The sequence below is a fragment of the Schistocerca nitens genome, chromosome 11, assembly GCF_023898315.1.
Source record: "Schistocerca nitens isolate TAMUIC-IGC-003100 chromosome 11, iqSchNite1.1, whole genome shotgun sequence".
Taxonomy (NCBI): domain Eukaryota; kingdom Metazoa; phylum Arthropoda; class Insecta; order Orthoptera; family Acrididae; genus Schistocerca; species Schistocerca nitens.
In genome coordinates this window covers 107,715,860-107,742,349 of record NC_064624.1, presented here as the reverse complement: position 1 = coordinate 107,742,349, position 26,490 = coordinate 107,715,860, and the positions used below count along the sequence as shown (strand labels likewise).

Sequence of the window (26,490 nt, the reverse complement as noted above, 5' to 3'; positions counted from 1 at the left end):
GTTCCGCAATAATATACTCATACAATAAGGGATCCTTCTTTCTATGTATTTGCAATACATTACATTTGTCTATGTTAAGGGTCAGTTGCCACTCCCTGCACCAAGTGCCTATCTGCTGCAGATGTTCCTGCATTTCGCTGCAATTTTCTAATGCTGCAACTTCTCTGTATACTACAGCATCATGCGCGAAAAGCGGCACGGAACTTCCGACGCTATCTACTAGGTCATTTATATATACAGTAGAGCGTCAATTATCCGGACGTTAGTCAACCAAACGACTGCTTAACCAAACTGTGTACTCGCTCGCACCTGTTACTCTCCATCATCCCCCTCACTCCCAAACCAAGTTTCCCACAGTAGTCGCCGCACTGGGCCACCGCTGACGGAGCATTGCTTTTCATGGGGCCTTCACGAGGCACTGCTGACCGGCCGAGCCACCAGTCGCCGTGTTTCAACAATCGGCACACTTCTGTCGGCTCGGCACTGGCAGTAGAAGTAGCGGCAGTATCAAAGCTGTTCACAGCAACAGCTGCGCCAGCTTAGAGTTGAGGCGTGCCGCTCCGCGCAGTTTGAAGGATTGCGCGCCTCCGAGAAGAGCATCTCACGGTGCAAACAGTCACCTCCTGTTCTCTGTTACGGCCACTTGTGTGCTGCTGCGTGAGGAAGTGAACTTGACGATACAAAATGCTTAAACGTAAACGTGTTGTCCTTTCTATGAGGGACAAGTATGAGATTATTAAAAGGTTAGAAGAAGGTGAATCTGCAACCTCTTTATCCAATGAGTACAAGGTGGGGAAGTCGACAATTACGGATATAAAAAAACAAAAGAGATGCCTGTTTTTATGAATAAATTTACTGTACAGTACTTCTTTTTGGCAAATAAACATGTACAGTTCGATTATCTGAACAAACCAGTTTTATGAACACCCATGTCCCCCAGTTACTTCGGATAATCGACGCTCTACTGTATTGTGAAAAGCAATGGTCCCATAACACTGCCGTGTGGCACACCAGAGGTTACTTTAATGTCTGTAGACGTGTCTCCATTGATAACAACAGTCTGTGTTCTGTTTGCTAAAAACTGTTCAATCCACCCACACAGCTGGTCTGATATTCCGTAGGCTCTTACTTTGTTTATCGGGCGACAGTGCGGAACTGTATCGAATGCCTTCCGGAAGTCGAGGAAGTGGCGAAAGGGTTAAGCGAGATGCGCTCCTACGCCAGCACGAGAAGTGTACAGTGTGTCGTATATTTGTTGCTCGTACTGCCAGATGCATTCCACCTGTAGTTTTTGTTATGAGCTGGCGGTGGTGCTTGCAGGTGTACAAGGTGAGCAGCTCCTACTGGTCCCCGGACGGGGCAGGCCCCCGCCCGCTGCTGCTGCTGCTCACCGACTGGGGCGTCTACGTGTGCGGCCTCAGAGCCAACCTGACCTACTGTGCCGTGCTTGCTCTCGCCTACAGGGACTTGCACACTGTCATTGTAAGTGCTTCAAATTGCCTCGTGTATTAGTATTTTAGCTTTATTCGACTTGTATTACTTTTCAGTTTTACAGTCTATAATTACTGTGAAAAGCAACCATCTCGTACAGCTCGACGTGCTGTGTGCCTTCTTAACCCACTAGCATACCGTGACTTGTAACAGACCACTTTAATAGGGCTCTGCTTTACCAGTTGCTCTATCTTAGTTCACATGCATTGTCAATTTATGGCAGGAGTCATTGTGAGTGGGCATTTGTTACAGTGCAAAGCTGGCTTTGTTTTCAATGTGTTAGTAGCATGTGTGGAGTCTTATCTGTATGAAACTGAAACAATACACCAGCTGCTTGAAGAAAGTGATTTAAATGTTAAATGATATTGGTGAAGAAATAGCTTTTGAAAACAGTTATTTTACATCTGCCTCTAGTGACATATTTATCATATATATGCGAATAATCCACACACATTTTTTCCCAAATTTACGGACAAAAAACTGGGGTGCGCAGATTAATTGTAGTAAGGTTGGTACTGCTCTGCCTCTGACATTAGCTCCCACTATAGTATAGTGTTGTTGGGGCTCTGTGATATATCAGTAGCATGCTGAAAGTGAAGTATTAACCATGTGTTTGATTACAGCTACAAGTTCTCACTATCACTCGTACACAGCTAAAGAAAAAGTTATTGAAGAAGCAGGAAACATGGGAAACTGTGCAGAAAGTACGGCAGTGAGGGTCATATTCGTGACTGGCAAAAAAACAAACTGCAGATTCAAGTATTGAACGGTAATCACCAGGAATTTTGGTGGACAAAAGGCAAAGCATCCGGACCACAAAAAAAAGGACTCTGCTGTTATGCAGACGGGATGTGACAATACGGATGCGCAGTGACTGATGAAACGTGCTAGCTCAAAGCATTGACTTTAGCCAAAGAACTGAGCATCACCGGTTTCAAAGCTAGCTGAGGCTTGCCATCAAGATTTTTCAGTCGGAATGGTTTAGGCTTCCGGAGGAAAACTACCATCCCTCGGCGGCCATCAGACGATTACAAAGGAAAAAAAAATGCATTTTTGTTTCTACGTAACATTAGTGGTGCAAACATTCCAATATATTATAACCTGTCGGGATCACACACCAGTCTGTTTTGAGATGCCACTCGACACCACTGTGAACGGGAATGGGGAATCCAGTGTCACGGTACAAACAGGTGCCAGTGAGAAGCAAAGACGTACAGTGATGTGTGTAGCTGGGGATGGACAAAAGCTATAGGAAAACTATTCCAAAAATACCAGTGAAAGGCGTATTGGTGAGCACAAATCCAAAAGAGTGGAAGGACATTGACCTTGTGGTTTACTGGGTGATGCCTTAGCAACATTGCCCTGTTGCAGTACTGAATTTATTTAACACGTTGCCTCTGGACAGCTTCTGCGGGCAAAAAAATCTGACAAAATGCCTGAGAAGCTAGAAAAATGGGAAACAAACTTGATCATTATTCCTGGAGGCCCAAGAAAAACGGGAAATTAACTTGATCATTATCCTTGGAGGCGTAACATCCATCCTGCAACCAATAAATGTGTGTGTGTGTTGACCATTCAAAGCTGCACTTAAACAGCAATACACGCAATGGATGGCTGATGAAAACCTCAGGTTCACTTAGAGTGGAAAAATCGAGTGGCCAGATTTGTTCCATATTTGTGGGGGATGAAATGTGCGTGGGACTCCATTCTAATACCACTGGTGGAGAAATATTTCAAAAAATGTGATATCACAAATGTGGACCAAACAGAAGAAAATGCTCTGCGAAGATGGCATCGACAACAATGATTCTTCTGCTTGTGATGATGGTGAAAGTGATGATGAATAGAATCAGTATGTTAGAATAATTTTTTTTGTAAATAAAACACAAATTAAACACAACATATGTTTTTTTTTCCCTCGCATAATATTAGGATGCACACATTATTTTATATTGCTTATGATGATGATGGTACAAACAACAATGAAGCCAACTTAAGGAAGCCTGAAACAAGTCGCTGACAACGACTGATCGTTTGAAGTGGAATAATGTTAGGAATTGCCTTCACATTAGCAACAGCAACAGTGAAGGCAATGCAATGGCTTGTGGGAGTCAGTAGTCAAGAAAATAAATATGTTTGCAGTTGCAGTACATTTGAAGATATTGGAAATACTGAAGTACAAAAGAAAGGTTGATGAAGAGCACTGGTTAGCTATGACAGCAGACGGGTTGCAGGCCAATTTTGCACTTTGTATTTTTATCTCTTAACTGAAAAAAAAAAAAAAAAATTCTTTACGAGATTGACAGATATCAGAGAGTATATAACCCTGGAAAAAAATATTTGTGTTGGTGAAAGTCTGATGTTTAGGTACACACTACTGCAAGTGTAAAACAATCCTTCAAAAAGAGCAAGATATGGTTTGAAAGTATATGAATTATGCTCATAAGATACTGGTTGATGTTTAAAATTTATGCAGGTCTTGAGGGAGAACATTCTGTGAAAATTCCAGCAAGTGAGATAATTTTGGTCTTGTCTGAAACTTCACTGGATGAATTGAGAACTAGATACATGGATAACAGTTCCCCTACATTGTTTCTAAAACTATTGAAGAGAGACATCTGTGCTGTTGGAACCGTAAGACCAAACGGGAGGAACACACTGATCGAGCTGAAGAATGCAGTGCTCAAAAAAGGCCATCTGACTTCTGTATTGGAAAATATAATTTTAGCAGTCAGATGAATCAACAAGAAACCAATGCATATCCTGCCAACCATTCATTACAAGCCAGTCTATGAAGTATAAAGAGAGAACGGAAAGTCTTCAGCTAAAACCTAAGCGCATCACTGATTACAGTAAGGGAATAGGTGGTTTTGATGCACATGATCAACATTGCCATCATATTCACTCGTTAGATGATATGTAAATTGATATAAAAAATTATATTTTTGTATGTTAAACTAGGTAATTTTCAAGTCAAGTGTAATCCATATTAACATATAAATGTAAAAGTAAATGGAAGGGGAGCAGGCATATTCTCCTCCTCCTCCTCCTCCTCTTCTTCTTCTTCTTCTTCTTCTTCTTCTTCTTCTTCTTCTTCTTCTTCTTCGGGTGGGGGGGGGGGGGGGGGCTGTATCTGGTTAGGGAGAAGTGAAATGAACTGTTCCAGCAAACATTTCATACCCTTTCTTTTTTAATGTTAATGGGACTGCTATAGCATAATATGTTCTTCAGTTGGCATTAACAAGGGAAGAGTGGAAAGTAATGCACAATAAGTGTATTACCAAAAAGTTCAACATGTAACAAAACAAAAAAAATCACAAATGAATATTTTACCTACTTTTCTACATAGTCATCAACAGGGAGGAGGGGTGTACATGAAGTAGATTGAATCCAATAGTCAGCTAATTTCTGACGCGTGTTTAGATGAATTGTGGACTGGTTTCTAATGTTTGTGTTTGAAACTGTGAGACACAAACTGTTTAGACTGTAAACACACAGCAAAGTTTACTCATAGCAGAAAGAGCCTCTGTCCAAAAACACAAAATAAGATTTTTAAAAAGTGTAAGGTTGTGAAAATAAATAAAAGCCTATCCTGCGACCATAACACAACATTAGGATGAAGAAGAATTGCTGCAGTATGTGCCAATTGAAAAATATCACCTCTTACAAACATACTTTCATGTTTCCAGAAAATAAATATAAATTGAGCATGTTTACAGCATATCAACAGAAATCCTATGCTGTCCAATTTAACCACCTATTTTGATGATTATTTCTTCACGCACCACCTTTATTTACCTGGAGGAAGGACTACACGTACTGGTTTTCCACTTATGTGGTCTTGATAGAAAATCATTTTAACACTTTGACAGCTGAGTACACATAGACTTGCCGTTTCTTAGAATGCCAGCCATTTTTGTGATTTTTTTTTTCAATATTTTATTTATTAAGAAGACTGGCCAAAATTTAATAGTGATACTATTCTTTTATGAGAGTTTAAAGCTACTACTCCTAAATAACATATTTCCAGATTCTTGGTATGTTTAGTATTTTTGTCATATATTTTTAATGAATGTTAGGTTTTGCAAGAAATCTGTTTACCAAATCCAAAATAATTTATATAACATTATATTTTTAGTAATGAAAAACTAAAAACCTGAAGCTATAATTATAAATTAGTACACTTTTCTTTCACATAGTATAATTTTTTGTGTTCCTATCCCTTTTTATTGGCCTCCTTTCAGCAATGGCAGGACTGATAATTTTTGATTCTACATTCATTACAGAATCACTGTCTTTGGTTTCTGATCTTATAGCAAAAAAAAAAAAAAAAAAAAATTATAGCAAAAAAAAAAATAAAAAAAAAGTTTCGTTGCCAAGAAAATGAAGAAACACCAGAACAGAATGCAGACAGTTGTTTTGGCAAAGGCCATCCCATAATATTTCTGTTTAATGCAGCCACATTGCAGCATTGATAACGACGAAAGTGTTGCAGTTGTACATATCTGTAAAATATGGAAATATGGCCTGTGTAAACACAGCTTAAAAACAGAGGGGTGGTGGAGAGACTGAAGTAGTAGAGAGGCCTTTGTACCAAGCAGACTTTGCAAGTGATGAGACACTGTGCACGACAACAATGACGATGATTTCAGCGGGTGTTTTTGTCAAATGAGAATAAATACTTATTTCAAGATATGAATATAATAGAGGGAAACATTCCACGTGGGAAAAATATATCTAAGAACAAAGATGATGTGACTTACCAAACAAAAGCGCTGGCAGGTAGATAGACACACAAACAAACACAAACATACACACGAAATTCAAGCTTTCGCTACAAACTGTTGCCTCATCAGGAAAGAGGGAAGGAGAGGGAAAGACGAAAGGATGTGGGTTTTAAGGGAGAGGGTAAGGAGTCATTCCAATCCCGGGAGCGGAAAGACTTACCTTAGGGGGAAAAAGGACAGGTATACACTCGCGCGCACACACACACATATCCATCCACACATATACAGACACAAGCAGACATATTTAAAGTTTAAATATGTCTGCTTGTGTCTGTATATGTGTGGATGGATATGTGTGTGTGTGCGAGTGTATACCTGTCCTTTTTCCCCCTAAGGTAAGTCTTTCCGCTCCCGGGATTGGAATGACCCTCTCCCTTAAAACCCACATCGTTTCGTCTTTCCCTCTCCTTCCCTCTTTCCTGATGAGGCAACAGTTTGTTGCGAAAGCTTGAATTTTGTGTGTATGTTTGTGTTCGTTTGTGTGTCTGTTGACCTGCCAGCACTTTCATTTGGTAAGTCACATCATCTTTGTTTTTAGATATATTTTTCCTACGTGGAATGTTTCCCACTATTATAACCATACACACACCGGGGCTCCCATGCACCCTCCCACCACCACTTACTCCAGTCCTGTAACCCGGAAGGTGTACACGATCAAAGGCAGAGCCACTTGTGAAAGCACCCACGTGATCTACCAACTGACCTGCCTGCACTGTGATGCATTCTATGTGGGAATGACCAGCAACAAACTGTCCATTCGCATGAATGGACACAGGCAGACAGCGTTTGTCGGTAATGAGGATCACCCTGTGGCTAAACATGCCTCGGTGCACGGCCACCACATCTCGGCACAGTGTTACACCGTCCGGGTTATCTGGATACTTCCCACTAACACCAACCTGTCAGAACTCCGGAGATGGGAACTTGCCCTTCAGTATATCCTCTCTTCTCGTTACACGCCAGGGCTCGACCTCTGCTAATTTCAAGTTGCCGCCGCTCATACCTCACCTGTCATTCGACAGCATCTTTGCCTCTTTACCTCCACCTCGACTGACATCACTGCCCAAACTCTTTGCCTTTACAAATGTCTGCTTGTGTCTGTGTGTGTGTGTGTGTGTGTGTGTGTGTGTGTGTGTGTGTGTGTGTGTGTGGGTGGGCGCGCGCGAGTGTATACCTGTCCTTTTTTCCCTCTAAGGTAAGTCTTTCCGCTCCCGGGATTGGAATGCCTCCTTACCCTCTCCCATAAAACCCACATCCTTTCGTCTTTCCCTCTCCTTCCCTCTTTCCTGATGAAGCAACCGTTGGTTGCGAAAGCTTGAATTTTGCGTGTATGTTTGTGTGTCTATCAACCTGCCAGCGCTTTCGTTTGGTAAGTCACATCATCTTTGTTTTTAAATACTTACTTCTTAACAGTGGAACGTATATTACTGTTAAAGCATTTCTAATTATGTACCACAACAAAAATATGTTAATTATCTAATAATTATTCTTCTTAGACATAACATTACCATCTTTCTTAACATAATACATCAGAAAAGCAATGTTATAGCCCGTTTGACATTTGCAGGCGGGCCCGCGGCTGCAGACGTTGATCCTGGTTCCGGATCCCGTGACACACCCACTGCCGCCACTGGCCCTGGCGACGCCAGACGGCGACTGCGCACGCTCGCTGCTCTGCCACCTGGACGTGGCGGCGCGCCGGGCGTCCGCCTCGCAGAAGGTCCCCGGCGGCCCCAGGGCGCGGCTGCTGCTCCCGGTGCGGGGCGGACCGACGGCTCCGGCAGTCGCGGAGGTGTCGGCGGACGACATGGCGCGCCTCAAGGCACAGCTGGACGTGAGTGTCGTGGAGGCTCCCCGGCGCGTCACGGGTCGTCCCCGGTCGGAGGGTAGCGTGCGGAAAGTCCCGGAGAAAGGGACGGGCTCGGCAGATGAGGAGGCGGGCGCGAACGTGCCGCATCCGGATGGGGTGGCCGCATTCCGCGAGTACTGCCGCCGCTGCGTCGTGCTGTAGGTGCCAGGACAGGCCTGGGTGTGGGGGGGGGGGGGGGGGGGGTCGACTGCCAGTGTTGCGGAAAATGGCAGTTGTCGCGAAATGCCTGACAGGGCTCTGTGTGCACGGCGGGTAAAATCTGCCATCGTACTAGTGCGAGGTGCTCGTAAATCCAAATAGGGAATCTCAGTATGAATTTGCTGCCAATTTCATTTGTGTAGCGCTCTGTCTGTTCTGCTTTCTAAAAGTTATTCAGCTGCTGTGCAGGGCTGGCTATTTTTAGTATTTTGTCTTCATATAATTTTTATGTGGAATCAGATCTGCAGCCTATTACAGTATTTGTGTATTTACTGCTTGCAGTATTGTCGTTGACCTGTCGTGTGGATAGATTCCACTTCCTTCCTCTTTGTCTTTTTTCTTGTGTCTAGTTTTGAGAAGAAAAGTCTGCTTATTACTTGTAGCATTTTTTACACCAAAGAGGCAGTATTATTTTGGCAATCTGACTTACATGTTCCTCAATAATGGCAGTTAATATTCTATTGTTTGTAGCAATTGGTCATTTGTTGACAAGCTGTCGGTTGAATGTTAAACTTTGTCCTCGTTTTTTAGTGTAACTAATTGGGAACTTGAACAGATGCCTCCAGTATTAGTTAATGGGTGATAATGGTGGACACCCCAGGATAAAATGAGCAAATTTTAGGACAGGCACTTTAAATGCATTGTCATTCATATTGTGGAATATTTACTTTTGGGACCCACTGAACGTATTGTGAGGTACTGTTGTCCCTTAATCGAGGAATTACCCAATTCTTTCCTACGGACTGAGAAAATGTCAACATGTGTTTACCATAGTGTAAAATACATTGAAAGGTAATTCAAATGGAAACCATATTTATACTTTATCCAATGCTGTTAAACTGAAGTATAACAAGTACTAATTACACCACTCCCAAATATAAAAGTTATTTTCAAGCTACATTCTCATCATTTTTAAACCCTGTGTTTAACGATTTTGGTGTTTCATAGCGTCAGCACTCATTGTGTCTGCCTGCTAAATCTTATCTATCACATTTAAATTCTTTCACATAGATTATTACAAATGACAGAAGTTGAAATCATATTTTAATTATTTTTTTTAATAACTATCATCCCATCCCTTCTCCCTACTAAAGGGTCCATTGTGGGTAGGATGTCTCAATATGGGATTTTTCAGGTTCTTTTTTACTCCAATAACAAGGTCAGTATTTCTATTCTGCTGTATCAGACATTTTATTTTTGTGTTCAGTTAATATACAGTGAATTTCAAAGCTGTAATAGTCTCGTGGTCAAGTAACAGATGTGCCCAAAAAACTGAAGTGCCACCAGAACTATGAGTGTAAAAAATAAGACTTTTTGGTGTTTTGGATAAGTGTCGTTGTTGTTGAAGATGTAGCATGATTAATACAACACTGAGGTTAATTTCCTTATGACAGTGTATTCTGGACAAACACTTGTGGCCTTTGACACTGGATTTCTGAGGCATATCTGGCAACTCTTCAAATTGAGTTTACTTGAACTGAACATCCAAAATAAATTATGTGATACAGTGGTGTGGAGGAACTGACAGTTTTACTGGAATACCGTACACTAATCACATTGTCACTAAATTGTCAAACCTGTGGTCTATGCTGCTTTTGATTATTAAACGGCCAGAAGTTGGAAATGCTAACGCACAAGAGCAAATTTTGAGTTGCTGCGTATTATATGTTTGAGTGAATTCAAAGAAAGGAACATAAATGCAATAATCCAAAACACCTTATGTAAGAGCCAGCTCTTTCTAGTGGTGCATATGGAAAAAATTGTTACCAACGCTTGGTGCTTTCCAAAACATACAGATAACATGATCACGCTAATCTTTCACTAAATTGACAGTTAGTGCTAACGTCCACTGACCACGACAATTCAAAATGACGGTCGCCGTAAGGTTACAGTGTTTGATCCTTACTGTTCTTCCCCTAGAGGCATTGGAGCAGATTTTAGATGACTTATGTGTAATGCCAAGGACATATATGTACTAAATTTCTGATGTACATCATCACCCAGACCACTCACTATCCCATTTGAAATTTCTTTACAATCGCACAGTTTTCACTATTGAAAAGAGCTCACTTTAGCCCTCACTCGTCACAGTCTTTACTGTGACGTCTGAGCAGCTGAGATATCATTGGATAAATGAAGGTCCTTGTGTATTTCAGTTAAGATTCGTGGAAATTTAAAATAGTTTGCCTCGAGGTAAATCCACATGACATTGTGCCACGTTTTCAATGTAGGATGAAGTACTCCACTTCTTGTGATTCGTGACTACGGGGAAGCATAATAATATACTTCTCTTGCAGTGGCACCAGTTATTGCCAAGTTTTCGTGTTGTTCAGTTTCATTGTATTCTCTAAATTTGAACAATTCTTTAAATTTGTGCAGTTGTCAAGTTGACTGTAGTCAACATGGCATTCCTGCAAAAGTTATTGTTCTCAGTTTTGCTCTCGTGTTGTTAGTCAGATAAGAGACTGCTTCGAAGGTTTAGACAGACTGTCATTTAATTTGTGCGACACACTGACACTCGGGTAGCAACTTTTTCATTGAATTGTAGCATTTTATTTGTATTATTCCAGAAACACTGAAACTGCATGTCCGAATGGGGTGATCGTCATTGCCGGCACACGAACAAATCGTTCAGTCCACAGTCAGTCGCACACGGTTACGAAACGTATCGACACATTAAAACTATGTGCCGGATTGTGACTGTGAACTAGTTTTCTGCCGTCCCGGCACGACTCGCGACTCGGGGCCCCGCAGACGATTTCCGCAGGCACGCTCTGGTCTTGCAGATGGCTCGGTCAGTAGCTGAACTTCCTACAAAATATGAGGTCTGGGTTTGAGTCACAGTCCAGTGTGCAGTAAACCTGCCGGACAGTACGTGTTCACTAGGCTTAATAATGTACGTATGCCTGTTTTTGTTGTTCATTTTGTAGTGTTCTCAATGGATCGCAAAGTAAAGATTTGACATACTGCTGTCATTGAAGATTAAATATTATGCTTGTTCTTTGGCCTCTTAACTGACTGTAGCCTCGTGTGTAGCAATTGGAGCCTTCACCTCTTTCTACATCTACATCCATACTCCGCAAGCCACCTGACGGCATGTGGTGGAGGGTACCTTGAATACCTCTATCGGTTCTCCCTTCTATTCCATTCTCGTATTGTTCGTGGAAAGAAAGATTGTCGGTATGCCTCTGTGTGGGCTCTAATCTCTCTGACTTTATCCTCGTGGTCTCTTCACGAGATGAATGTAGGAGGGAGCAATATACTGCTCGACTCTTCGGTGAAGGTATGTTCTCGAAACTTCAACAAAAGCACGTACCGAGCTACTGAGCGTCTCTCCTGCAGAGTCTTCCACTGGAGTTTATCCATCATCTCCGTAACGCTTTCGCGATTACTAAGTGATCCTGTAACGAAGCACGCTGCTGTCCATTGGATCTTCTCTCTCTCTCTCTCTCTCTCTCTTCCATCGACCCTACCTGGTACGGATCCCACACCGGTGAGAAGTATTCAAGCAGTGGGTGAACAAGTGTACTGTAACATACTTCCTTTGTTTTCTGAATGCATTTCCTTAGGATTCTTCCAATGAATCTCAGTCTGGCATCTGATTTACCGATGATTAATTTTATATGGCCAATCCATTTTAAATCACTCCTAATGCCTACTCCCAGATAATTTATGGAATTAACTGCTTCCATTTGCTGACCTGCTATATTGTAGCTAAATGATAAAGCATCTTTCTTTCTATGTATTCGCAGCGCATTACATTTGTGTACATTGAGATTCAATTGCCATTCCCTGCACCATGCGTCAGTTCGTTGCAGATCCTCCTGCAATTCAGTACAATTTTCCATTGTTACAACCTCTCAATATACTATAGCATCATCCGCAAAAAGCCTCGGTGAACTTCCGATGTTATCCACAAGGCCATTTATATATATTGTGAATAGCGACAGTGCTACGACACTCCCTCTTCACTGTACTCTTTATGGTGGAAGGAACAGCAATAGAACAATTTCTACTTTTCTTCTGCAATTATTGTGGCACTTTTCGTATATACATTGGTGGGCAAAACGTTAGGAGAAAAGTAACTTTCACGTGCCGCATCACTGCCGAGGAACGTAGCTCGATGAAACTTTGACTGTACGTAGAAAGAACTGCTACGGTGTAGTCCGGAAGGCAACTGAAAGAAATACACAGTGAGTTGAACAGAAGTGCAAATACAGTAATTACACCGAAGTCACCTTGAACTGTGAAGATCCTGTAGACATTAAGATAGGTGGAATGTGATTGTTAATAGTGTTTGTAGTCACCACAGCTGCAGACGTATGCTTCGCACTGTACTTCGTTACTGGCCACTGATGTAGATGTAGATGTAGAGGTGCGCGCGGAAGTGCCGCAGTACGTTTCCCCGAAACGTCCCACATGTACTCGGTGGGGCTAAGTCGGGAGAACGGGCAGGCCGGCCCATTTGCCAAATATCTTTTCGACCCGACAGCTACTCCACCTGCGCCATTGGTGTGGCTGCTCACTGTCTGTAAACGCGAAGTCGGGGCTGGACGGACCTGTGAAAAGATGTACAGAGTGTGACAGTAATATTGACTGGTGAGTGTACTGTGTTGACAGATTTGGAGGTCAGTACAGTTGCGCAACATTATGCCTCCCCACACCGTAGCATCTCGACCACCAAAATGATCGTATTTGACAGTGTTTCCAGATGTATTATGTACTCTCTTATGTTGAGAGGTCGGAATGTGGAATGCATCTAAGAATGTTGTCGAACGTGATCATTCTGGTGGTCCAGAAGGTTCTGTACTCCATCCCCACTCGCGTCTTTTCGGCGGTGAATTTGGCCTCGACTTCATTTTAATGGATGACAGTGAGTGACCGTAACGAACTGCACGAATCTTGTAGTTCTCGGAAACGTGAGGGTATTCACCAATAGACTGGCTCACCCGCTCCCCCAACTTAAATCCCATCGAGTACATTTGGGATGTATTGCGAAGACGTATTATGGTACGTCCGCTCGTACCGACGACCGTCCCGTAGTCCTCGACAGCGCTGGTGGAGGAATAGAATGTCCTAAGATGAGAACTTCTTACCACCTGCACGCGTGTCCAAAGGAACCTTGCTTCGTAATCAGAATAACATAGGCACTGCTATATTGTATCTTACCACCGTTGTGGCCAACACACGGGCACATTGCAGAATGTGCATTGCTGCCTCTGCCAATTGCAAACCCTGTTAAGAATCACGTCCGGGGGACTCTCGTAAATCACTGTGACCTCAGTATATTTGTTGTCTTTGAATAAATGTGTCATTTCTGTTCATATTTCTTTAGGTTGCCTCATGTACTAAACTGTAACAGTTCTTTCTATGTACAGTCAAAGTTCCATCAAGCTATGTTCCTTGGTAGTAACACTCTGTGTGAAAGTTACTTTTAGCCTTAAGGTTTGTGCACCAGCGGATAGCCCATATAGTGGCCATCAGATGACAAAAGCTTTTGATCGTTGCATTTAACTCAGAAACACTATGTGCGAGTGCAGAATTCAGAATGTCATCTGTTTCAATACGAATTGTTATATCTGTTCTGGGAACAACAAGCTTCTGTAACAAAGGACAATGATTCACGCAACTTCTGAGCTCCAATATCGTGTCCTCACAGGTATGTCCTCTCGTGAAATTATTACGATTGTCATCCCATCGGTCTGGTACTCGGTGTGCTCGTAAAGGAATAAATTCACCCAATAGTTGTGTCCTCCTAGAAAGTAATTTGTTTTATCTTTCTTTCGTGTGAGAGTATTATTCGTCAGTATTGCATCCGTAGGGACACACGTAACTCTTCCAGAGTGATACGTAACACCACAATTTGGAGGCATTTCAGTTTTTAAAAAGTTCTGAAGTGACGGAACAGTGACAATTTCAGAATGGTGTGGAGCAGCACATCTATCTCTGCCCAAAATCACAACAGCATAGATTATTGTTGTTGTACGCTTCTGCTAACTGCCTCGCTTCATTTGTGGCAGCTAGTACATTCGTCTTAATTGCTGTGGCACAACTATTTGTGGTCTAGATTTCATTTTTCCCTAGGATGAAAACTGAGATTCATATCAGCTGTTTAAGTCCTCAGGATTGGCTTCACAATTTTCTTTGGTCCCATTGTGCCATTGAACTGTCTGTTACTTTGGAATTGAAAATCTCTTGCCGGTCGGATGTTCGCAAGGCAGTAGGAATTAGCTTACCGATGGGCACAGTGTGAGCCAGTGAGATATGCTGACAGTTTCAACGCAGACAGCTTTACGAGTTGGAATGTAGGGACGACAAGTTTGTTCAGTTCACAATACGGTCACAGCAAAACATCTGAGTTCAGCTGTCACTGACGGCACACAAACAACATTTAACTTTTCCTCAATTTCAAAAGTTGGAAATGACTAGATAGACAATTCTAATGCACCAAAACTGTGGATTGTTTTTCACAGATGTTTACTTACCTCTTCTGTGAAAAGGGAGAAGAGAAGAATTGTCCAGTTCAAAGAATCGTAATGGATGAAAAAGGTATTTGAGACACAGTAAGACTTCGTACATCACCCCTCTGTCTAGTATTAAATGTACCCACACTGCATTGTATGTAATTAAAGCACATTTGAGAAAAATTTGGTTAAAATGGCGGACAAATGCAACCTCGTGTGTTCAGTGCGGTTCCTTTTTTCCATTCAAAATCGCAGGAAAGATGAGTGCTTACCTGTCCCTCCTGATTATTGTACATTCTAGCCTGGGATTTCCATTGTTATTTAGTCCAGCTCTGTAGGAATGAGTGATGCAGTGATAAGACAAGTCCTGTGACATTCCCTCTTACTGTATAGAAGATGCTGTGTTCAGGCTCTATCACTCAATATTGAGAGACAAACCTCTGTGTGAATAGTGTTTTGGTTTTGTATTTCTAGTGATGCACTGCTTTTTGTAAATATTTTCAGCTAAACCGCGCCGTGTTGCCAGTTTATTAATTCTTACATCTGCTGCAGATTTTTCAGATCCATTCCGTTTAATTTCTCAAAGATATTGGAATTTACTAACCCTTTCTATTTTATCTATTTTTATTTCTCTACATTTTGGTACATTATTTTAGGTGATGAATTCAGTTTTTTCAGCTGAAATTCTTCAGCAAGTTCCGTTAACAGTTTTCTCTTTAGGATTTGAATAATTGTCCATGTTAGATTTGCTGAAAGTATTGCAAAGCCATTTGCAAAAGCCAAGCAGTGGACTGTAATTCTGTTTGGTTTCCTCCCTATCTTCAATTTTGTAACATTTTAAGCTCCTAATTCCAGATTTTTTAAAAATTTTCCTAAAAACATGGTTATGCAATGAATGAGGCTATTATACTTATTGTTCATAGAGGCTATTTTTTAGTGTTTTTAAGAATTTGAATACTTTTTCCTTTTGAGGAAAACTGACTAGTTGCAGATTACAGTACCTGCCCACTGCACACATACCTTTCCTGAATGTTTTCGAGTGTGTCCGTTTTCCCTGTGGTTTCTGAAACCTGATTTCCAGATGGGGAAGTGCTTTGGAAAACAAATTGTGGGACCAGCCAGCAAGAGTAGTGCCTGGAAATTTGACTCGCAGAGTATTGTTATGTTTGTTCTTGCAGCGAGGAAGCTGCTGGCATTTATATAGAGTTGTGATAGTTACCCAATCTAGACTAGGAGGATGCGATTCGATCGGGAGCTCCGAGCACCCGGTGATAACGATAGTGTCTCCGGCTCTTTCGTGACCGAGTCACTGTAGCTGGAAAATTCAGTTTCTTGCCCATTTTTTGTGTAAGCTAGTCAGGTAGTCTTTTGCTGTACATTTGAAATGTGATGATTTGATCTGTTTATCAAAACTGACTTGGGAAGCATTCACCAGCTGGTGAACAATGTGTCCAGATTGATTCTCATGTTCAGGTAAAAGTTTGGAACAAACTGTTGCTACCAGTCATGGCATTTTGGGAACTAAATGCAGCGATCGAAAATTTGGAACGACATGGTAGAACTTAAATACCTGTGGTAGGATATATGAGTGTACTGATTCTCCGGAAAAGTAAATTTTATGCATTTAAAATCTCCTCTCTCCTTTGAATCAGGGATAAACTAAACATTGCAACGGTCAGAGAGAGGACAGCAGCAACATACATCTACATGAACCTGCTTACTGTAGTGAGCTTTGCTCCTTTCCCCAGTGGCGGAAGTATGTAGTTTAGGAACTGGTGTAGAGCTCTGTCATTCCTCCCCCTCCAGTCCCCACCAGCCCCGCAAACACATCAAATACTTCCTGCTTACACCTCAAATGCATGCAAACAGAAATTTCTATATTCTACTATAGCAGCTGCATTTTGCTCCAAATTGCTTTCAATTTTTAGGCAAATACTGCTTAGAGAAACACACCCGAAATATAATAAGTCACTCATCAACTGTCATTAAAGTGGCAGTAATATCAAAATGATTTATTCTATTTACTTTCTTCAGCCTTGTCATGTTCAGGCTCAGAGAAACAGCTCACAGATTCGTCGTCGTCATCACCATCATCGTAATCACAAAGTAATACCGAAAGAATTTTCTGGTATTATTGCATCAAGAATAAAAAAATCCCTTCAACTTAGAGAAGAAGAATTATGCAGAAAAAATATTTGTAAATAGTTGTATTTACATATGTACAAATGAGTAAATGTTTGCTTGGGACTTCTGTGGACCAGTTCTTGCAGCAGAAAACGTATTCGCATTGGGCCGCACTTGATAATAGAACGCTTGTATCGCATGAGGATGCATAGTAATCGCAGTTTAATCTGAAACAATGATCCCGATACTGACTCGGATTACACATTCAAAACATTTAGACAGTGAAAGAAAATACGTTGCTGTAAGAAGTTACAAAATAGGCAAAAGAAAATTCTCTTGGGCATTTTTGATTCAAAATAGGTGCTTATGTATTTGCATTACATAATTAAAAAATGTGAAACTGTTCTGGAAAGAGTGCCACATCCAAGAACATGCTATTGCAGTTTCACGATTTTATAACAGGTGTAACGGTCATTTCCGTGTTGTAAACACATGTAACTGATTAGAGATCCTGATCGTGACAGAAACTATAATTTAATACACTTAAATTGGTACATAAATTCAGCTACACATGTAGTGGATCTTTAATGAATCGGTGTTGGACCCTAAACAGTTATCGCCTCTGCCCATTCCCTCAAATTTTTAACAATCAAAGTACCTTTGATTGAATTCTCTCATATTGAGAAATTAGGAGGAGCAATCTATGTTTCACTTGGCAAAAAAACTATCAGTAGCATAAACTTTTCTTTATTTTGACTATCGGTTTTGACAGATATATCTGTCATCTTCTGGTCTTCAAAAAATTTTCATTATAAAATGCATTTATTGTGCCACATTGTCATTATGGTGAATAAAAAATAGCACATTATATAGAGGTTTGTCATAAATAAAACATTTACAGTTAAAAAGGTTCTTGTGCACATGGCTGTGTCCACATGCTCACATTATACAGTAAAACGCCCGTTCGCATTTACTGTATATTGTGATTTTTAAGAATTAAAGTCATTTGTGAGTGCTCACAGCCATGTGCACAAGATGTATTTTTATTATAAATGTTTTATTTCTGACAAACCTTCGTATAATGTGATTTTTTTTATCCACCATAATGACAAAATGGAATGACATTCTAAGTTACTATGAACACATTTTGTAATGAAAATTTTTTGAAGCCCAGAAGATGACAGTTATATCTATCAAAATTAATTATCAAAAACAAAACTGAATTTATAAGATCTTGTCTCTAAACATTTTTGACAAAGTACCTTTGCTAAAAAAAGATCGATTTTCTTTATTTTGCGATCTCAAATTTGAACTTACCACACAAACTGAGAGAATGAAAACCCTCACAAAACAAGCAAATCATAAAAGCATTTAAATGACTTACAAGCTCCGCGTCCACAGAAGTGTATATCAAACTAAAATCATTGGCATCACTTTCACAACTACCGTGTGAGAATAATTTTTGTTTACAAACTATTTTAGTGAATAAAAGCACACGTGCGTTGTAAATGGTCGAGCCTAGACCGTAAGCTGTCAATTGTGTGCCCACTCCTATAAGTGTCAGGGACAAATCTATGATGTGGTACCCAGTGTGGACTGCAGATACCCCTCCTACGCCCGCATCCTGCCCTCCCACTTTCTTGTATTACCAAACTGATGATTCCTTGAAGCACCAGATTGATTGTGTGCTGTCAGCTTATCCTCACTTTCTGTCAGTTTGATCTATAAAGAGCTTTTTTGCACAATTCTATCCATTTCCTCTTCACCGGTTACTCATTCTGCACGTCTTAACATTCAGAATTCCTGCATATCGCCACATTTCCCGAGTTCACATTCTCTTCACTGTATGCTGTTTATTGTCCATCTTTCATTGGTATGTAAGGCTACACTCCAGACTCTTGCTTTCATATAAGTCTTCCTTGCACTTTAAATTTATGCTTTGTTTACAACCGCCTCTTTCAAGAAAGCTCTTGTTGCTGTTGCCAGTCTGCATTTTGTACCGTCTTCACTTTTGCTGTCGTCTCGTAGTTTGCTCCCAAATTGGCAAAGTTCTTCTATTACTTAATAAAATTACAGAAGTAGTACTGTTACAGGTCCACCATCTCAAACTCTATTTATGCTGAGGCGTGTTTTAGACTATCACTCATTGTATGTATTGATTAGAGAAAAAAATGTGTTGTTTAAAAATTGCTGTAAAGTGAAGAGGCTACATTTAGGAAATCACATGTAAATTTTAAGCAGGCCATAGTGTCTCTCTGACTGGACTTCGGCAGTGCTGTGACTGGTAGCAGAATTTGTTCCATTTCAACTAGTACCTCAAATATTTCAGCACGGCAATGAAACAGTGTCGGCTCCCCATCCGTATACATTAACTTGTTTCTCAGTAGTATCGACTCGGCTGTAATCGTATTTTCTCACCCTTCGCAGGACGCCACAGTCGGTGTCGGGTCGGAAACCGTGTCGCACAGTTATTCGGAATGTGGCCGCGGTGGGGTTAAAATCCCTGCTGCTGGGCCAGGAAACAGTATTACTGCATTTACACATTATTGTACCACAGTATATTCGTGTAGTGTGTAGGTCACACAATGAGGGAAGTTTCGTCTTCTACATTGTGTTGTGCAATATGTATATCGGTGTCATAGCTTTTGTGATTCTAGTACGTGTTACCTAGCTTGTCCCCTGTTGCTCAGTGTTTCCAGCTGTCTACGGTTGTGTAATCTGCAGATATCGCACACATATACCTGTTCACAGATTAGACTTCCTGCGGAAATAGAATCTCTCTTATATAAATATACAAATTTAAGACAGCCTCGGAATGCCTATATTTGTGCAGAGTTACCCCAGCTAAATAGCATAATTCAATGTTAATATCTACTGTACCCTTCAGAGTACGTATTATATCGACGGAAAGTATTATCGGAGAGGCTTGCCCTTGACGTGTGTGCAATTTCGGTAAGCACAATTTAGAGTATATTCGTCAGTAATTGTGATTCTCTGTGCTCTTTTCATTCCTGAAGACAGGGTAAACCTTTCTCTTTGTGCGTGCAATAGCTGCCGATATAAGATATATATGTATACATATATAATATATTTAACTATATATTGTACTGTAGTTTCTAATGTTACTTTAGTTGGTGTGTGTTTTATGCCTTATGCACAATTAGTCGGAGCACAACACTTAGAGCTGGCATAAATTCTGTACTAATCAGGCTGACCACTGTGATAAAAAAGAATGCTTTTTTTTTAATAACTGCGGGGAGGAAAAGCATCAGTGTGGAGAACAAAAGTTAAAAAATAATAATACTCTTTTTGTTTATTTACGCTTAATGGAATTGTATTTAAATTTATTTATTTTGTTACTGTGTATTTGGTATATTTTATAAACAGAGAATTTACCTTGTGCAATGTAAAAAGAAAAAAAATCTGAGAATAAACTTTTATTTTCAGAATTCAGTTCTCTCTACTTATTTCTTTTCTTTGCTTCTTAATTTCACAACCACCCCCTCATTGAACTTTTCAATGACTAGTGCACTGTGACCAAAATAAGTTGTCAGGTATGGCAGGATACGAATAGCTCGTCTCGATAGATACCGGTCGTGGCAGCGGAGCGTTCCTTCACAATTTACGGCTTCTGTAGGTGTCGGTACGCACAAAACTGTTCGGCACACGAATAACCGCAGTAGTTGCTTTCCCTCCTCGTTACCAAATAGAGTTGTCGGCTCGTAACGAACGATATCTGTCTAGCCGACAATTCGTAATTGGGCCAGGTGTATCTGTGGAAATGTCTGCTCTCAGTGTTATATGTGCTTGGATGAAACACAGACCAACAGTCTTTGCACAGTATGGTAGCTATCACCAACTAAATTGTGTGCTGCTAGACTATAATTTTTAAAGCTTCTGGTCTACAGCCTGTTATGATACGATCCATAAAGTTGTAGTTAACTTCTGTTACATTGCAGAATGATCGATAACTACAGTTGACTGTCAGGAACTCGGTGTTAAAAAATCTGTGACAGTCAACACTTGTGCTGTTCTGTGAACTAGAACAACACGATGGATCGGTACATTATCAACCAAACTGTGCAGTTTATTATGTGTGATGTTATATGAGGCTCGCTTTTTTTGAGTAAGTACCATTTTAATATTAAAACCGTACGTGCCTTTTTAAAACAGTTATGTTATTACATGAAAGTATAGATTCTAATATACTTTTCAATATAATTTTCACCAATATTCTGGCATTTACAAGTTGACCAACTTTTGAATTCCATTCTCATAAAAATATGCCAACCACTGCCGAACAGCTATTTCGAAGTCGTCATTTTTTGAAGTGGGGGGAACGAGTTGTAATCACTGAGTGCTGAATTGGGTTTGTACAGAGGTTAATAGAGCCGTTTACAGCCAAATAACGTGATAAGGTCTAGCGCTCGTTGCCACGACTTTTATTTATGTATGTGTTTTTATTTAAATTGTACTTGATGTTTTGTCTCACAGGGGAAGCATACAGCCAACATGTCACAACCATGATATTGCTCACATTGTTTATTAGATAAGGAGCAGTCAAATGAAAATGAGACAGAGGGGAAAAAAGGTAAGTAAACTGCTTATTATTTCAAAAGTAATCATCATAACTGTTAACACATTTATCCCACTGAGAGACAAGAAGGTCAATACGTTCACGGAAAAATATTGACGGTTGCCTGCGCAACCACAATTGTACCCAGGTGTGCGTCTCTTCGTATGAAGCAGATCCACGGTCACGGATGCCTTTCGACAAATTACCAGATGAAATAAAATGTCTGACGGACAGCAGTAATAGCTTCAAAAATAAATTGAAATCCTATCTCCTTGACAACCTGCAGTGGCCCAGTGTAATGTTAAGCTCTCTCTATACAGCTTAAGCGTTTTCGTGGACTTAATTGTTGAAGAACGCTGGTTCTGCTTTCTTGCAGCGCTGATGTCTTCTCCTAGCACCGGACGCTTCTCCGAAGATTTCACTGCTTATTTAAAAAAAATACGATACTCTTGGAATATCACTCAATGCACCAGAACATATTTATTTCCACTTTGTACAAAAAAACAACTAAACTTTATGACGTAAGTCCACACATTACCGGGCACCCAGAATCAGTTAATTACACATTTTTGAACACAATTAATACAGAAGCTTTTATTGTGGCTGACTATCCACATCCAGTGCAAGTACTCTCAACAGCAGTTCAACGTCTAATAAACAGTCACTATTTCGAGTCTCTCCATTTGTTTTTTAACAATACAAAGCTACATTACTCTTTGCAGCCTGCCACGGAGCTTCCGGGCCGTATTTGCATATTCTTGGCAGGTCGCGCTGAACACTTGCCAGTGCCGACAAATTATCTCCCTTCCAGTTTCGCCTGCACAAACAATAAATGGGTGCAGTATCCCATGCTCATCCTTAAGCCCTGCTTTAAAATAACGCTTGTTTGAAACTGCTGGAACAAAAGTGTCTCTAGACTTACATAAAATTCTGGGGGCACTACAAACTCCTCCTATACCATAGGTGAATTCTTGAATAGGAATAAATAAATCTCTAAATATAGTATATGCATTTTGTGCCATTTACGGGAATGGGGTAAATAATAGAAACATTAATCTTTAACTCTGTATTGTAATATGTATATATTAAAAAAATCTTCTTTCATATGTGCATTTCTTGTGCACTTGACACGTTCCACATCATAACAGCTACCATAATGTGTGATTGATCAAGGAACTCACAACCAACTTTCTTCAAGACTCCAAAATATGGAAATCACATGCCTTTCTTTGGGACTGCAAAATATGGAAATCACATTGAGCTGTATGGTGGATGGGTAAGGGTTTCCCAGTGGAACTTCTGCAGCGTGGATGGTCCCACATGTCGGCAAGGTCGTTTAGAGTACGGTACAGAGTTGTGCTCGGAAGCCCTTATACACCCTCCGTACAGTTCCTCTTTCTCCCCACGAAATTTCCATGTTTTTGGAGCCCTGAAGAAAGACATTTGTGGCCGTGGATTTGCTTCGAGCAAAGTAGTACGCGCCTGGGCACAATTGCGGTTCGGTAGACAACTTCGGACATTTTTCGTGGAGGAATTGACTGTCTTGCCTGACAGTGGGATAAATATATTAACAGTGATGGCAGTTACTTTTGAAATAATAAACAGTTTACTTACCTCCTTTCATCTGTCATATTTTTGTTTGGCTGCTCCTTACAGTGGTACATACGAGGGTGGTTTGAAAAGTTCTCGGAACAGAATAGAAAAAAAGTACTTACATCACTAAAACATTTTTTATTTTTCAGTGTAATTTCCTTGTAGATTAATCCACTTGGTCCAACAATGTTCCAGTGCCTTGATCCTGTCTCAAAAGTTTTTCATTTCCAGTTCTTCAGTTAAAATGTGATACACCCTTTCAGATGACATCTGGCAAGCGTGAGCAATTTCACTCACTTTCAATCGGAGATCCTCCGTGGCCATTTTGTGCACTTTTGCAATGATTTCTGGAGTAGTGACACGTCTCAGCTGACTACTGCATGGATCGTCATCTAAGCTCTCGTGACCAAATTTAAATTCGTGTGTCCACTTGGCAACAGTGGAATATGAAGGAGCAGAGTCCCCCAGTGTATTCTGGAAATTGGCACGAATGCCCTTTGCTTTCATAGTATGATGCATTTCTCCAGTCTTCCTGAGAAATTGATGTTCAAAGTTAAAGAATGTGTTGAAAGCTGTACAAGAGTGTCAGCTGTAGAAAGTAAGTGGCTAAGGTGGCAGACTAAAAGAATGACTGTGTCCTGCGTTAGTCTCATCATTTTCCACCAAACACTTGTACAACTACAATGAATGAGGTTTCTTTAAAAAGGAACAATAGCATCAATTACATTAAAATTGAATGTCAAAAGCAGTAAAGGAAACAAAAGAAAATTTCGGAGTAGGAATTAAAAACTTTAAGGTTCGTCGATGACATTGTAATTCTGTCAGAGACGGCAAAGGACCTGTTAGAGCAGCTAAATGGAATGGACAGTGTCTTGAAAGGATGATATAACAAAAGCAAAACGATGATAATGAAATGTAGTCAAATTAAATTGGGTGATGCTGAGGGTATTAGATTAGGAAATGAGACGCTTAAAGTAGTAAATGAGTTTTGCTATTTGGGGAGCAAAATAACTGATGGTGGTCAAAGTAGAGAGGATATAAAATGTAGACTGGCAATGGCAAGGAAAGCGTTTCTGAAGAAGAGAAATTTGTTAACATAGAGTATACAGGGTGTTACAAAAAGGTACGGCCAAACTTTCAGGAAACATTCCTCACTCACAAAGAAAGAAAATATGTTATGTGGACATGTGTCCGGAAACGCTTACTTTCCATGTTAGAGCTCATTTTATTACTTCTCTTCAAATCACATTAATCGTGGAATGGAAACACACAGCAACAAATGTAACAGCGTGACTTCAAACACTTCGTTACAGGAAATGTTCAAAATGTCCTCCGTTGGCGAAGCTACGTGCATCCACCCTCAGTCGCACGGAATCCCTGATGCGCTGATGCAGCCCTGGAGAATAGCGTATTATATCACAGACGTCTACAATACGAGCACGAAGAGTCTCTAGATTTGGTACCGGGGTTGCGTAGACAAGAGCTTTCAAATGCCCCATAAATGAAAGTCAAGAGGGTTGAGGTCAGGAGAGCATGGAGGCCACAGAATTGGTCCTCATCTACCAATCCGTCGGTCACCGAATCTGTTCTTGAGAAGCGTACGAACACTTCGACTGAAATGTGCAGGAGCTCCATCGTGCATGAACCACATGTTGTGTCGTACTTGTAAAGGCACATCTTCTAGCACCACAGGTAGAATATCCCGTATGAAATCATAACGTGCTCCATTGAGCGTAGGTGGAAGAACATACTGACGAAACTAAAATGAGCTCTAACATGGAAATTAAGCGTTTCCGGACACATGTCCACATAACATCTTTTCTTTATTTGTGTGTGAGGAATGTTTCCTGAAAGTTTGGCCGTACCTTTTTGTAACACCCTGTAGATTTAAATGTCAGGAAGTTGTTTCTGAAAGTATTTGTATGGAATGTGGCCATGTATGGAAGTGAAATGTGGACGATAAATGGTTTAGACAAGAAGAGAATAGAAGCATTCGAAATGTGGTGCTACAGAAGAATGCTGAAGATTAGATGAGTAGATCACATAACTAATGAGGAGGTATTGGATAGAATTGGGGAGAAGAGAAATTTGTGGCACACCTTGACTAGAAGAAGGGATCAGTTGGTAGGACATGTTCTGAGACATCGAGGGATCGCCACTTTAGTATTGGAGGGCAGCATGGAGGGTAAAAATTGTAGAGGGCGACCAAGAAATGAATACACTAAGCAGATTCAGAAAGATGTAGGTTGCAGTAGGTACTGGGAGATGAAGCAGCTTGCACAGGATAGAGTAGCATGGAGAGCTGCATCAAACCAGTTCCCGGACTGAAGACCATGACAGCAACAACGGCATTGTTGGCTGGGATATCCCACACAGTGAGGTCAGCCACCTATTTGGAAAGGGCATTCTTCCTCTGAGCTCGTTTGCCCCTTTCCTTGTGGATACGTGAGAACAGTCACTTGGGTATTTGTCAATTATAGCTGAGTGTAGTGGATGTTGGTACTGTAGTGTTACGCCGGTGTTGCACAGTGGAGATGAAGGGAGAAGGGAGAGGGTGAAACTCGGTGCCGACACACGGTCCAGTCTTCTCGAACGACACTGAGGGGGTGAGGGGGCAGGTGAGCTTAACAGCACCTTCCGAAGGACAGGTCACCGTCGACAGCATCACTCGTCCGGAACATTGGCATTTGGTTACAGACGTGTATGTAATACAGTAGTTTGAAAAATGAACAAAATTGGTGACTCCCCTGGGTGTACGGTTCCTATATCGGAATTGATTTTACTCGGAGGCAAAAAATCTGAGAGCAACACTTTGCACCTATCCCAAAACGCAGTGCACACCATTTTTCAGGCTGAAAATGTTTGTGAAAATTTCTCTATCTTTGGTGATAATACACTACTGGCCATTAAAATTGCTACACCAGGAAGAAATGCAGATGATAAACGGGTATTCATTGGACTAATATATTATACTAGAACTGAATTGCGATTACATTTTCACGCAATTTGGGTGCATAGGTTCTGAGAAATCAGCACCCAGAACAACCACATCTGGCCATAATAAAGACCTTGATACACCTGGGCATTGAGTCAAACAGAGCTTGGATGGTGGGTACAGGTACAGCTGCCCATGCAGCTTCAACACGATACCACAGTTCATCAAGAGTAGTGACTGGCGTATTGTGACGAGCAAGTTGCTCGGCCACCATTGACCATACGTTTTCTGTTGGTGAGAGATCTGGAGAATGGGATGGCCAGGGCAGCAGTCAAACATTTTCTGTATCCAGAAAGGCCCGTACAGGACCTGCAACATGCAGTCGTGCATTATCTTGCTGAAATGTAGGGTTTCGCAAGGATCGAATGAAGGGTAGAGCCACGGGTCGTAAC

The 26,490-nt window shown here is 40.9% G+C and overlaps 1 protein-coding gene across 1 annotated transcript in view; it reads left to right on the top strand.

Moving 5' to 3' along the window:
• Nucleotides 1-26,490, top strand: part of LOC126212672 (pleckstrin homology domain-containing family M member 2) — a 282,889-nt gene that overhangs the window by 142,095 nt on the left and 114,304 nt on the right. The window contains exons 12-13 of the mRNA XM_049940093.1: nucleotides 1,321-1,482; nucleotides 7,846-8,112. Of these exons, the coding sequence (XP_049796050.1) occupies nucleotides 1,321-1,482; nucleotides 7,846-8,112 (429 nt within the window). The remainder of the gene's footprint in view (nucleotides 1-1,320; nucleotides 1,483-7,845; nucleotides 8,113-26,490) is intronic.